General features: G+C 39.0%; 1 protein-coding gene and 1 long non-coding RNA gene across 3 annotated transcripts in view; one reads left to right on the forward strand and one right to left on the reverse strand.

Moving 5' to 3' along the window:
- The window catches only part of ARHGEF9 (Cdc42 guanine nucleotide exchange factor 9), a 277,721-nt gene that overhangs the window by 233,227 nt on the left and 30,737 nt on the right, over positions 1-13,757 (forward strand). For both annotated transcript variants that reach the window (XM_072123413.1, XM_072123414.1), the window contains one exon: positions 1,531-1,660. In XM_072123413.1, coding sequence (XP_071979514.1) covers positions 1,531-1,660 — 130 coding nt within the window. The remainder of the gene's footprint in view (positions 1-1,530; positions 1,661-13,757) is intronic.
- Positions 3,495-13,504, reverse strand: LOC140077323 (uncharacterized). Its single transcript, XR_011849757.1, has 3 exons — positions 13,331-13,504; positions 9,503-9,616; positions 3,495-3,810 (listed from the first exon to the last, which is right to left on the reverse strand). It is a non-coding gene; the product is annotated as an uncharacterized lncRNA (long non-coding RNA).

Here is a 13,757-nt window from a genome sequence, read left to right on the forward strand (position 1 = left end):
TTTCTGAGAAAATCAAAGGATTTTTAGTGCGCCTTATAGTCCGTAAAATACGGTATATATTCTGTATATACATAATATGTAAGTACGCGATCGTCACCTTGCATCATTCCCGCGGCAAGTATTAGAAAAGCTGAATTGTTGGTATGAATGCGCATCGGGCATGCGTGACATGCATCCCTGGAATGCAAACACCAGAAGTGATGTATGCACATGTGATTGGACCAGACGTGGGGGTAATAGGTTGCTATAGCAGTAGTATACAAAACGACAACGGGAATAGACTAAAGGAAAACAGAAGATTGCAACTAGTGGCTGGCAGGTAATGTATTTAGGAAGTTATAAAATACTTATCCTGGCCAGTAACGTGCATCTGTACAAGTGGTTTACCAAAATAGCTTCATATAGAAGCATATATCAATTTACTGAATGTAAATCCTCCTATATATTGGGGTTATACCAATAGACCAAGAGAGGTCATCCCTACTTAAAGGAATTGACCCTGAGTGTGCCAGAGACATAAACGGTGATCCCTATCACACTATATCTCTAACAATGGACACCATATAAAGTTTCAACTGGTCTCCACTTGGCATAATAATTCCGAAACCCCTGAGGACAAACATCAAAAAAATCAAGTCCACAAAAATTCTATATACTGCACAAAATGTGTTTGTTATTCTTTTTATTAGTCAAAATCTCCATGTAACCATATGAAGATATCACAGTTAAGACTCAGTCAAAGAAAAACATGACTAAAAAGATCAAGCAGCCACAAATAAGGTTGATGAAGGGACGATCATGCAGTTTAACATCAATCGTGGAACATTTGATCTGTAAAAATAGGAAACACCAATAAATATAATGTAATAAATCCTTGTATCACAGTATGCCCACATCATATGAGGGGAAGACAGTTATGTTATGTCTTATGGGGAAGAATGTGGATGGCAGATGTCAATGCTGCACTGAATGGCATCGCATATGTGGGATAGTCCTGTATGTGCGGTCATATTGTGTACCGATGTCTTGAAGAGAGACCCATACACTTGATTGGAGGTAATGGCATGGTTCTCCTTGCTGGGCCCTAAACTGGAGACGATTCCTCCCAAATTGAAGACATTTTATTAAAAGATATACCGGTAGTTGGTGGAATAGATCATATTCTAAATGCGCGTGTCATGACAGTCATAACAAAAGTGTTTTTTGTTGACCATTGTGTTTATCATGATCCAAATGGTATATTAATTATCCAAATTTCTTCATAAACATATTACAAAATTTAAAAAATGTTAATATTGTGGGACTTTGGTCATGGTTAGCCTTCCAAGGGTGAACACTTAAGAGGTCTCCATACACATTAGATACAGTAGTCTACTGGTAATGGCATAACCTTACAACTAGCCTACATTTATATCTCTAATATATGGGCAGCTAAATCCTGCCATTCCCAGTATCAGTGCCACACATTAGTCTTAAACATGATCATCAGATTACTATAACATCATGTATGTATCATTTTTGTAATTGCAGCGATTATAGGTATGTGGCAGCAGCTCTCGCTGTCATGAGGAATGTCACTCAACAGATCAATGAGCGGAAGAGGAGACTGGAGAATATTGACAAAATCGCACAGTGGCAAGCATCCGTTCTGGACTGGGAGGTATGAAATCATTTTACTTTAATAACTGAACTGGTGTATGGAGCATATAAAACATCTTATTGCTTCTCTACGTTATCTGCCATTCTCTATTTTTTGTGGTGCTTTTGTGTTATTTTGTGATAGTATTTTAACTTTTTATAACATTTTATTCTTTTTAGAATACATTTTTACATTATTTTCGAATTTCCTTTTTATGAGTGTAATATGTAAACTTGGGGCCCCATAGCAGAATGAGGCCCCACTCCACAGTAATCACATTCAGCAGTTAGATCAGAAGATGACAAAGTTTATATATTTCTGTGGTTTGTGTTATATGTCTTACTCATATACTACAGTAAAATGATAACACACAAAGTGTTGGCACAGTATTGGAATGATGCTCAAATTCATCTCATAGTACATGTGTAAGGCTCAGAGTGATCTCACAATACACAAAATAAGACATTTATCAATTTGGGTAGTGCAGGAAGTGTGGTATAGTCTTCAGTGGGATGTAAGTTTGTGGTGCAAGGGATTTATGAATTGGCGCACGAACAAAAAGGTTTAGAACTGTCCCCCCATTCATGAAGGTGAAATAGAACTCCCTAGACCATCTTTTAGCTGGTCTAACTGTGCACCAAAACTTGGGCCACAAAACAAGTCAGGAAATTAAATGCGCCGGAAAAGTTACGGATTCACAAGCGATACCACAATTTTGCACCCAAAAGAAGAACAAGTCGTGAGTGTCAGAAAAGCACCAACACTGTGGCGCCAAAACTTCATAAATAAGGTCCAACGGGCGAAGCAAGGAAAAGAAAATTCTGCCAGTTTTCTGTTTGAAAGTTGATATTAAAGGGTTTATCCTAGTTAACTAATAAATTAGGGCCAGGCTGGATGGGCTATTTAAAAATAATAAACATGTACTTACCTCCTCCGGCGCTGCCGATGTCCTGCGCCGCGGTCCATCTGATCCGTGCCCCTGTTTGTTTACAGGGCCACAGAAGCCATGCACAGGGAACTTCCAGTCCGAGATGTGGCCGGCTCCTCCCATCCGTCCCTATCTCTCAGCTTTGTAAGCACTGAGAGATGGTTCGGGTGGGAGCTTTGAAATCAAACCGGCGCACAGATCAGATGGACCACGGCGTGGGACATCAGCAGCACCGGACGAGGTAAGTACACGTTTATTATTTTTAAATAGCCCATCCCAGTACTGCCCTAAATTATTCCTAAACCATAACCCCTTTAAATTCCCCCTAAACAATCCACAAAGTAATGTTACAGCTAAGGAATAATGCTCAAATAAGTTCACAATACAGAGGTAAAGCACAAAGTGATGAATGTAATTCTGTCACCGTACAATGTCTTAAGATACCACATGCTAGAATAACACACACTAATGTCATGAATGCACACAGTGAGATCACAACACTGGAAGAAAACAATGTCATGATGTCACAGCTACAGGTCTTATATTTACAACATTGGGGCACATTTACTTATCGGTCCTGTCGCGATCCCTGAGGTGCGTTGTCTGACGAGGATGAAGTCCGGCGCGATTCACTATCCTGCATGTGTCGCTTTCCCGATCCGGTTCACCTTCTTCTTCCCGGTGTATGTGAGTGCATGTCTTGCAACACAATTTGAATTTTAAATAGCACCTTTAGTCCAAATCAGTTAGGTTTCGAACGGCCCAACCCCTGAATTGTGTTGCATGAAAATCCAATTGCGTGCACCAAAAACCCCTGTTAAATGCAGCGCAAATCGGAAATAGTCTGGAAACCCGACGGAAATGTGGTGTGTGGACCTTTAGTAAATGAGCCCCAATGAGATTTTGGCAGACAGCGGGTGGGGGGAAGCATAGTTGGAGTAGGGAGGTAGGTTACAAGTGCTTCAGGGTGTGTTTAATAGCTAGATATTTTGTAATGCCCCCTAAAGCCATTCTGCTTAAATACCTAAAATACAAAAGAGCCATTTTATCTCTTCTATCAACCAAATATTGATTCTTGGTCTGGCCCAGCGATGCTCTATTTTATCTGGTTATTTCTAGTTTCAGTCCATTCATTCTCTTTGCTCTCTTTGTTATTATTTCTTCCTGCTATGGCTCCTTATTGTACTTTCCCTTATGTCTTCTCCTTTGAACACGTGTGGATTTCCATTATTTAGCTTGATCTCTGTTGTATTACAAGAAACAATGGTTAGGATAATTTCATTTATTAGTGCATCTAATCAAATCTTTCAAATTAATTCTGCCTACGATTTTTATACATATATTGCAGAAAGTTACCACATGGTATTCTCATAAGAAAACTGCTCTTCCAAAATGCCTCATTTTCTATAATAGGAACAGAGATGATATTGGATATTTGGCTTATTTGGAGTATATTCAATCAGGCAATGTAATTTATCTGCATAAATCCTGGAGGAAGAAAGTAAATGACTGGTCCGCTTCACTCAGGAATATTGCATCATGCTAATCTTTGTTCCCACCTAGTCTCTGTTAGGACTTATTGTACTGCCTGTTTTATTTTGCTCAGGAAGAAAATTAATATATTTTTTCAATATTTTTGTGAGATTTGAAGCAGTCTATTACATTTAGAACCAGATGTAAATCCATGGATATAGATATACACTCACCGGCCACTTTATTAGGTACACCATGCTAGTAACGGGTTGGACCCCCTTTTGCCTTCAGAACTGCCTCAATTCTTCATGGCATAGATTCAACAAGGTGCTGGAAGCATTCCTCAGAGATTTTGGTCCATATTGACATGATGGCATCACACAGTTGCCGCAGATTTGTCGGCTGCACATCCATGATGCGAATCTCCCGTTCCACCACATCCCAAAGATGCTCTACTGGATTGAGATCTGGTGACTGTGGAGGCCATTTGAGTACAGTGAACTCATTGTCATGTTCAAGAAACCAGTCTGAGATGATTCCAGCTTTATGACATGGCGCATTATCCTGCTGAAAGTAGCCATCAGATGTTGGGTACATTGTGGTCATAAAGGGATGGACATGGTCAGCAACAATACTCAGGTAGGCTGTGGCGTTGCAACAATGCTCAATTGGTACCAAGGGGCCCAAAGAGTGCCAAGAAAATATTCCCCACACCATGACACCACCACCACCACCAGCCTGAACAGGGCAGGATGGATCCATGCTTTCATGTTGTTGACGCCAAATTCTGACCCTACCATCCGAATCTCGCAGCAGAAATCGAGACTCATCAGACCAGGCAACGTTTTTCCAATCTTCTACTGTCCAATTTCGATGAGCTTGTGCAAATTGTAGCCTCAGTTTCCTGTTCTTAGCTGAAAGGAGTGGCACCCGGTGTGGTCTTCTGCTGCTGTAGCCCATCTGCCTCAAAGTTCGACGTACTGTGCGTTCAGAGATGCTCTTCTGCCTACCTTGAGTGGTGGCAATTTGAGTCACTGTTGCCTTTCTATCAGCTCGAACCAGTCTGCCCATTCTCCTCTGACCTCTGGCATCAACAAGGCATTTCAGCCCACAGAACTACCGCTCACTGGATGTTTTATCTTTTTCGGACCATTCGCTGTAAACCCTAGAGATGGTTGTGTGTGAAAATCCCAGTAGATCAGCAGTTTCTGAAATACTCAGACCAGCCCTTCTGGCACCAACAACCATGCCACGTTCAAAGGCACTCAAATCACCTTTCTTCCCCATACTGATGCTCGGTTTGAACTGCAGGAGATTGTCTTGACCATGTCTACATGCCTACATGCACTGTGATTGGCTGATTAGAAATTAAGTGTTAACGAGCAGTTGGACAGGTGTACCTAATAAAGTGGCTGGTGAGTGTATAAAGAACTATGTATACTGGTGGTGACAGGTTCTGCTCCTAGTTATTTATAGCTGCTTTGTTCAGCAATGTCCCAGGAAGCCCATGTCCCATACTCGCATCCACTTCTCGTTTTCAGCAGTCCAGTCCCCTGGCTCCTCCTCCTACTAATGCTATAGGGGGCAGCCCCTGACAAACTGAGTGTTTGGTCATCCACTTGGCAAATGAGGTTCAATGTGGATAAATGTAAGGTTATGCACCTGGGGGCTAATAATCTAAAGGCAAAATATGTCTTTGGGGGAGTAAATCTGGGAGAGTCCCTTGTTGAGAAGGACCTGGGTGTACTTGTAGATCATAAATTAAATAACCTACTAACTACCCAATATGTAAACATCTAGCATATAGTAATTTATGTATATTTAGAATATAGGTAAGAAGAAACATTGTAAAAGCATTACTTCTCGACTGTATGTATATTTGGAAAAAAAATTTATTTAAAAATAAATTAAATAACAACATGCAATGCCAATCAGCTGCCTCTAAAGCCAGCAAGATCTTGACATGTATCAGAAGACTTGGGATAGGGATGCAATATTACCACTGTACAAGGCATTGGTTCGGCCTTACCTGGAATATGCTGTCCAGTTCTGGGCACCGGTCCATAAAAAGGATGCCCTGGAGCTGGAGAGGGTTCAATGTAGAGCCACAAAAATGATAAGGGGTATGGAGGGTCTCAGTTATGAGGAAAGATTAAAACAACTAGATTTATTTAGTCCGGAAAAAAGACGACTAAGAGGGGACACGATTAATTTATGTAAATATATGAATGGTCCATACAAAAAATATGGCGGAAAATTGTTCCAGATCAAATCAATTGAAAATGGCCAGGGACAGGGCTTTTTTTACTATGACAACTGTCAATCTTTGGTATAGTCTGCCTCAGGCACTGGTCACAGTAGGAACCGCAGAGAGCTTCAAGAAAGGTCTAAATGCCTTTTTACATCTAAATAACACTGCCGGTTATGTTATAATACAGAATTGTTTCCCCTAAATCCCTTCCTCATCCAATCCCTTCCCTTCCTTGGTTGAACTTGATGGACATGTGTCTTTTTTCAACCGTATAAACTATGATACTATGATACTATGAAAGTGTAATTAAATATCTATCAATCTTTGGTCTTGTCATTGCTATCATAGCTATTAAACAATACAGATATCCACAGATTCTGAATGGCAAATAAGATATGTACGTGGGAGATTAATGGCTAAATAGCTATTCAGATTACCCATTCAGCAGCCTGCAAGATGTGTATGTTACCCCTGTGGGAGTTGTAATGAAGGCTTTATCAGTAGTTACCTAGTAATAGAACATAATTGTTCACATCTTGATATAAGAGAAGAATTTCAGTTATTTACTGGTAATGTTTCATTCATGTTAAGTGGAAATGGTACTATAAATACATAGTTTATAAACCAATAAAATTGCAAAATGTATGCTGAATGTTTATAGACTTCATAAAATTTTAAATTGACTTGAAAGACTTTTTAGATTTAATAAAATGGATAATTTAATTACGAAATAAATTTGGAAGTAACTTAAATTCTCCAATCTCAGTCAACCTGATATTTATATGAATTTCTCATATTAAAGGGGAGAATATTAAAACCCAGCTGTGATTTGACTTTCTAATTGGTTTGCCTCCACCCCTTTTGCTCCACTTCTAAGATAATTTATCTGGTACCGGCACCAGAAAGAAGCATCTTTTTACTGCTGTGCAAAGACGTTCTGACTCCAGGTCATTAAATCTCACTTCATCATGTGACAGAGGGCTTGATTCATGTTGCTATACTGAAAAGATCTGCCCCACCCCGTCCCAGCAGGGGGCAACGGAGATTCCATGCAGATCTCTGTAATCACATGGACTTTTAACCACTTCATTGACTGTGGGGACTGTATCTCTGCATGGGGCAGCTTGAATCCGGCACCAAATTCTAATTAAATATGAATAAAAATGAATTTTTCTCTGCAAAAAATGTATCTATATAATTTGGCCATGCATTCATTTGGCTGTTTTCTATTCATACTTCTCTATTTCAATTTGGAGAGTTTCTATAAGCCTCTTCTGGCAGTGGCTAACTTTCTTGAGTGCAAATTTACTTGTTGAATTTGACATGGCTGATACCCCCCTCAACATATTTAAATAAGTGGACCACTTTACCTCCTGTTTTTTGTTAAGTGTGTATAAGAGTGTGGGGGGAGCAGGATATTATGTAATTTACCAATATACATTTATTAATAGTTCTGCTCCGCTTTCTTGATATGTTAAGTGAAGCCTCCTGATTTTACTTCATCAGTCAGCTATTCCTGTCCATAAAATGGCTGCAGATGGAAGGTCATGTTATCTCTATCTGATGATTGTTTGTGGACAGTGAGAGATTACAAGTGGCCAACCCCTTTTTTTAAAATAAGTTGTCATCTATACATTAGGTTCCTGTTGAATGAGAAAATCACATTCAAACAAAATTTTTTGTTAGAGGTTAGGATTAACACTAACATTAAACGCCTTAATCCTAACTAATTTGTAGAAAAGGGCAGTCTAAGGTAAGGCCAGGTATAGGTATAAAATACTCCTGGAAATTCCTTTTAATAAAGCAGGTTTGTAACATCAGGCACAGTTTTCAACTATAGTACAAATGCAGTGTTCTTATTCCTATTAATTATTATTATAAATATCTCAGCTATAAGCTATTTGCTTATGTCCACAAGATGTTTTATAAATATGATAGATGTGGATCCTACCTGATATCTAAAATATTCCTAGTTGATGTGGGCTCAATTTGAGAATAGGGTACGTTGGTATAATGGAGAGACGGTTACACATGCGCGCCATTCTCTTTTCTGGTTAATGGAAGATCCAATTGTACCTGAGCAAACTGTTCACCTCTCAGTGTTTCCATAGACTTGACGGGAAAGCAGCAGTGCATGCTGCCTGACTGTGAGACAGGAGGTCAAGTAACTCCGATTTTAGGTAGAGGTTGCATACCAGAGGCCAGACCCACATCATTCAGGTATCTATGACCTCTTGAGATTGAAAGACTCCATTAAAGAAAATCTACCACCGGTATATGAAGTTTTTTTTTAGCTAAAGGCATTTACTGGTTACTCTGCTGCTGATCCCATAAAAATTTCACGGTTAGGCCAAAAAAACTTTGCTTTTGTCAAAAAACAACTTTAGATGGTAATCAAATGAAGCTCCGGTGCTACCTCCACGTCATCCGATTCTTGGCAATTCTAGCGCATGCTCATTATATACTACACTTGTGTGGCCGGCTGTTCTGGGTTCTCACACAGCCTCTGTAGGGAATAGTGTAGTATATAATGCGCATGTGCAAGAGGTGCTGAGAGCTGGGGGACGTCACCGATTATCGGAGGCAGGGGAGGAGGCTAGCGAGGGGCGTGCAAAATTATCATTCGGAGGACCGGCGGATGTAAGCTATGATGTGGAGGTAGTGCCTGAGCTTCATTTGAATATCATCTAAAGTTGATTTTTTAAAATAAAAACAACATTTTTTTGTACCTAACTACAATTTGCTTTAGGATCAGCAGCAGAGAGCCCACCAGTAAGTGTCTTTAGCTAAAAAACTCATATACTGGTGGTATATTTCCTTTAAGTTAAAATTACTCTTCAGTTAATTCACTTCCATCTTCAAAATCAACTAGGTTACTGATAAATGTATTTCAAAAGAAAGGTCACAGGGTTAATATGTGAACCAATTTGGAATAATTTTTTCCTTGAAAGAACCCCACATCTATAGTCTTGTATACATGACATATTCCCAGCTGCATCTGTTATCTGACTGATCCAGTCCCCTCTAAATAAGGAGTCACAGCTGTGTGCTTCAATGCACCCCGAATAATCCTCAACGGAGCTGATAGGGAGAACCTAATTGAAACCAAATTGAATACTCTGCTGTAGAAACAAGTGCAACTGGCGTATGTTATTGGTTGACTTGTTACAGGGTGATTATATTAACACAATGTTGTTTGGAAGTAATTTACCATTCCTGATATCTATGTAGCCTAAGGGCTCTTTCACATTTGCGTTTTAGTTGCGTATTCATTGCGTTTTGTCTCCATTGCATCTCCGTTTTTCTTCAGGTTTTGTCTCTGTATCTGCAAAAAAAAAACTGAAGGTTTAACATTACTTTGAAAAGATCACACCTGGTTTTTCACCCTCATCATTGAAAAAAACAGTTTCATCAGTATTTTTACAGACCCATAGACTTCTGTTGCCTTCCGTGATCTGCATCCATTAAAAAATAGGGCATGTTTCTTAATTAATAAAAACCAATTATCCAGGCAAATTTATGAAAATCAAGGCCTGCTACCAAGAGGATATATATAACTATGTATATAGTTATATATATATATACAGGCCTCATACAAGCTATACAAAAGACTGTAAACAGCAGTTTATGCAAAATTCAATAAATTTTATTAATGATACAAACAAATGACACATATATAATCACCTACTCTAAAACCAACCCATAAAAACAATCTCTGGTGGACAAAAAATGGCGATGGACTACTGAACCCCTACAATCGTTTTGCCGTCGCTTCCTCAGGGGGTTCAGTGGTCCATCACCATTTTTCCTGCTTACAATGCAACCTGGTCGGTTTATACATGTATGAATTCTTTTGCACTATGCACTTTATATTTTGGTCCTTAACTTTTATATGACCTCCTACCAGGATCCATTTTATATGGCCAGGATATACATTTGGTACTTGGTTGTATCCATCCATTATTGTATGTGCTATTACTGTTACAGGAATGGCTATGCACCTTTTTGTCCACCAGGGATTGTTTCTATGGGTTGGTTTTAGTCTAGTTGAGTATACATGAGTCATTTGTTTGTATCATTAATAAAATGTATTGAATTTTGCATAAACCGCTGTTTACAGTCTTTTGTATAGCTTGTATGAGGTTTCTTTATCCCTTGAAAATACAAGCCAATGTGAAAACACCTATAGAAATCAATGGCTTTGTGAAGCATCCATGGAAATCACAGACTTAAAAAACAATGCAATTTTTTTCAGATGCATTCTTATGTCTATTAATTCTATGGGTCACATTTATCATGGTAAATCTGGCCTATGTTTGTTTTTTTTTCACAAAATAATGTCATAGTTGTAGTTTTCAGATTTTTAGCATAATCTAATTGTACAGGTGTTTTTACATAATTTTTGCAAATGTTACTAGGGCAACTAAATTATCATTGTTTGTAGGTGTGCAACGCCATGTAAAGGTGGAGCAGATGTATGGTTTGAAGCATGCCTAAGCATGCATACCTAATCTCACATCTATTTGTTCAGTAAATTTAACAATACAGATGGAGTCCCTATAAATAACTACATGTGAGCTCTTAAATTACTCAGATGATGGACATTTGTCAATCATATTCTCATTTGTAAATGTTTTTTCAATAAATGTTTACAATATTTTTATTTATATTAATATCTTAATATTTACAAACACAAATGTATTATTTTTGTCTTTAAGTTTGTTTTATAATACTTTTTGAAGACACATGCAAATCAAACAATATTTTTATACATGGTTCCTGAAATAATTGGCCACAAAATATACCATCAAGAAATACAATAGACAACCACATTACACAATGATTATAAGTAGCTGAATTATAAAACAATGTGGATAAATAATTCCATTGTTAACAACTTAGCTGGGTTAAATGTGAAGGACCTAGGTTGTGTCTACGGCTCTAGATCATTACATGTGGGCTATAATATACAATATAATAATTTTACTTTGTGTTTACAGACAAAGATCCACATAAATGTATTTTAAGGGGTTATCAAGTTATGATTAATTTAAATATATGGCTGGGGTTGCTGAAAAATTAAAAAAAATATGGGCAGCACGTTGGCTAAGTGGGTAGCACTACGGCCTTGCAGCGCTAGAGCCCTGGGTTCGAGTCCCACCCAGGGTCCACATCTGCAAAGAGTTTGTTTGTTCTCTCCGTGTTTGCGAGAGCTTCCTTAGATTGTGAGCCCCATTGTTAGATTGTGAGCCCCATTGGGGGCAGGGACCTATTTGGCAAACTCTATGCAGTGCTGCGTAATCTGTGTGTGCTATATAAATACAGAATTACCGTATATACTCGAGTATAAGCCAACCCGAGTATAAGCCGAGACCCCTAATTTTAACACAAAAAACTGGAAAAACCTATTGACTCGAGTATAAGCCGAGGGTGGGAAATGCATTGGTCACAGCCTCCCCAGTATATAGCCAGCCCCCTGTTGTATACAGCCTGCCAGACCCCCGTTGAATTCAGCCTACCAGACCCCCGTTGAATACAGCCTGCCAGCCCTTAAAAATAATAAACTCAGTACTCACCATTCCAACAGCCCGGGCAGCTCCGCTTCCATCTTCATGTCCGCAGCGGGTCCGCGGCAGCTCCGTCTGCAGCGCCTCTTCTCCTTTAGGCCAGCGCTAGGATCGCGATATCTCAGTACGCACGGCCCGGTCGGCACATAATTGTGACATCACAGTTGCTGACGTCACAGTTGTGTGCCGGCCGGGTCGTGCGTACGGGGTGTCGCAGTCCTAGCGCCGGCCTGAAGGAGAAGAGGCGCTGCAGACGGAGCTGCCGCGGACCCGCCGCGGACATGAAGATGGAAGCGGAGCTGCCCGGGCCGTCGTAATAGTGAGTATTGAGTTTATTTTTTTTTATATACCCGAGTATAAGCCGAGTGGGGAATTTTCAGCACAAAAATTGTGCTGAAAAACTCGGCTTATACTCGAGTATATACAAATAATAGTACAAACAGTCATATGGAACAATAGGAGAGAGGGTACTATTATTATAAAAAAAACTTAGGATGCAAGGCGTTGATGCAACCACCTCTAGGGTGGGATTTTAGCATCAGAGGATAAAGAATACAAAAAAAATATCCAAACTTCAAAACATGTGCATAGTAACTTAACATTATTCTGTACATTAAACACATTTAAAGACTATGAAAAGTAATAATAATAATCTTTATTTATATATAACGACATCAAATTCTGCAGAGCTTTACAAATCATAGGGGACATATACAAATAATAGTACAAACAGTCATATGGAACAATAGGAGAGAGGGTACTATTATTATAAAAAAAACTTAGGAGAGGAGAGAGGGTACTATTATTATAAAAAAAACTTATACTACACTCTCTCGTTGGTACCATTCTCCCACAGCACTGCATGTCCCTGCACCCTTTTTAAATACAGAACATTGAGTGACCTTTAAAAAAATGCAATGAAGATAACATGGAACATTTCAACATTTATCAAATGAAAAGGTACTATGATAAACTTGGACAATAAATAGAACAATTTCTTCTATAGGAAAACACCATTTTACAAATAGACATAATGATACATTTCCCCCTAAGTGTGGCTTAACATTACTGTATTATTGATTTTTTCCGAGAAAAAAGGTCTACATGGAAGGACAAAATTCCTTAAAATGGATAAGGATCGCAGTAAAAAAAAAAGTTTTCCTGTTTTCCTAAGGGGATTTGCCGCAAGAAATATCTGGTCCACAGTGTATGTGCCTTAAGGCAGTTCATATACACTATAGTTGAGATATATACTTTATCTGGTTCATTTCTAGTGTAGTCCCTAAAGGATCTCTTCATGAACCAAAATCAATAGCTAGTCAACAAGGGCCTGAATTCCCTAAGTTGATCCGCCATTTCCAGCAGCAAAAAGGTTAACTGGTTTTGTGCATAATAGAAGAACTGCCTACATAGCTGTCAACTCAAATGCTTTCATGTGTGTTCAGATTCTCCAGTAAGGCATTGAAACTCACATTTAAAAGCCCTTTTTTCATGCCTTCTCACATCAAACACTGGGCTGAAAACCGTGCATCGTGCCGCTAAGATGCTGTTCTGGAGACAGGGCCAGCTTGATCAGCAAATCTCTTGAGGAAAATAAAGTCAGAGACTACAACAGGGTTTTCAAACAACAGAAAGCATCAAAAAGGGAGCCTAGTGGAAAAAAATAAAAAAATAAAAAGACGTTGCTTTTGCTTTCCCTCCCGTCTGATCTCCCCCTCGCCTGCAGTGCTAATCAGTCTGTGAGTCCCTAATTAGAACATAGCGATGCCACTCACTAAATCAGGAATTACTGCACCCACTCCACAAGTAAATAACTCCCTTTCATACAATGTGGCTGAACAGTGTTATTAGCAATCGAAATCTTCTAATGCTTTTGCTCTTTGTATTTACCTAGCTGTT

The sequence above is a fragment of the Engystomops pustulosus genome, chromosome 9 (assembly GCF_040894005.1).
Source record: "Engystomops pustulosus chromosome 9, aEngPut4.maternal, whole genome shotgun sequence".
NCBI classification, from domain to species: Eukaryota; Metazoa; Chordata; class Amphibia; order Anura; family Leptodactylidae; genus Engystomops; species Engystomops pustulosus.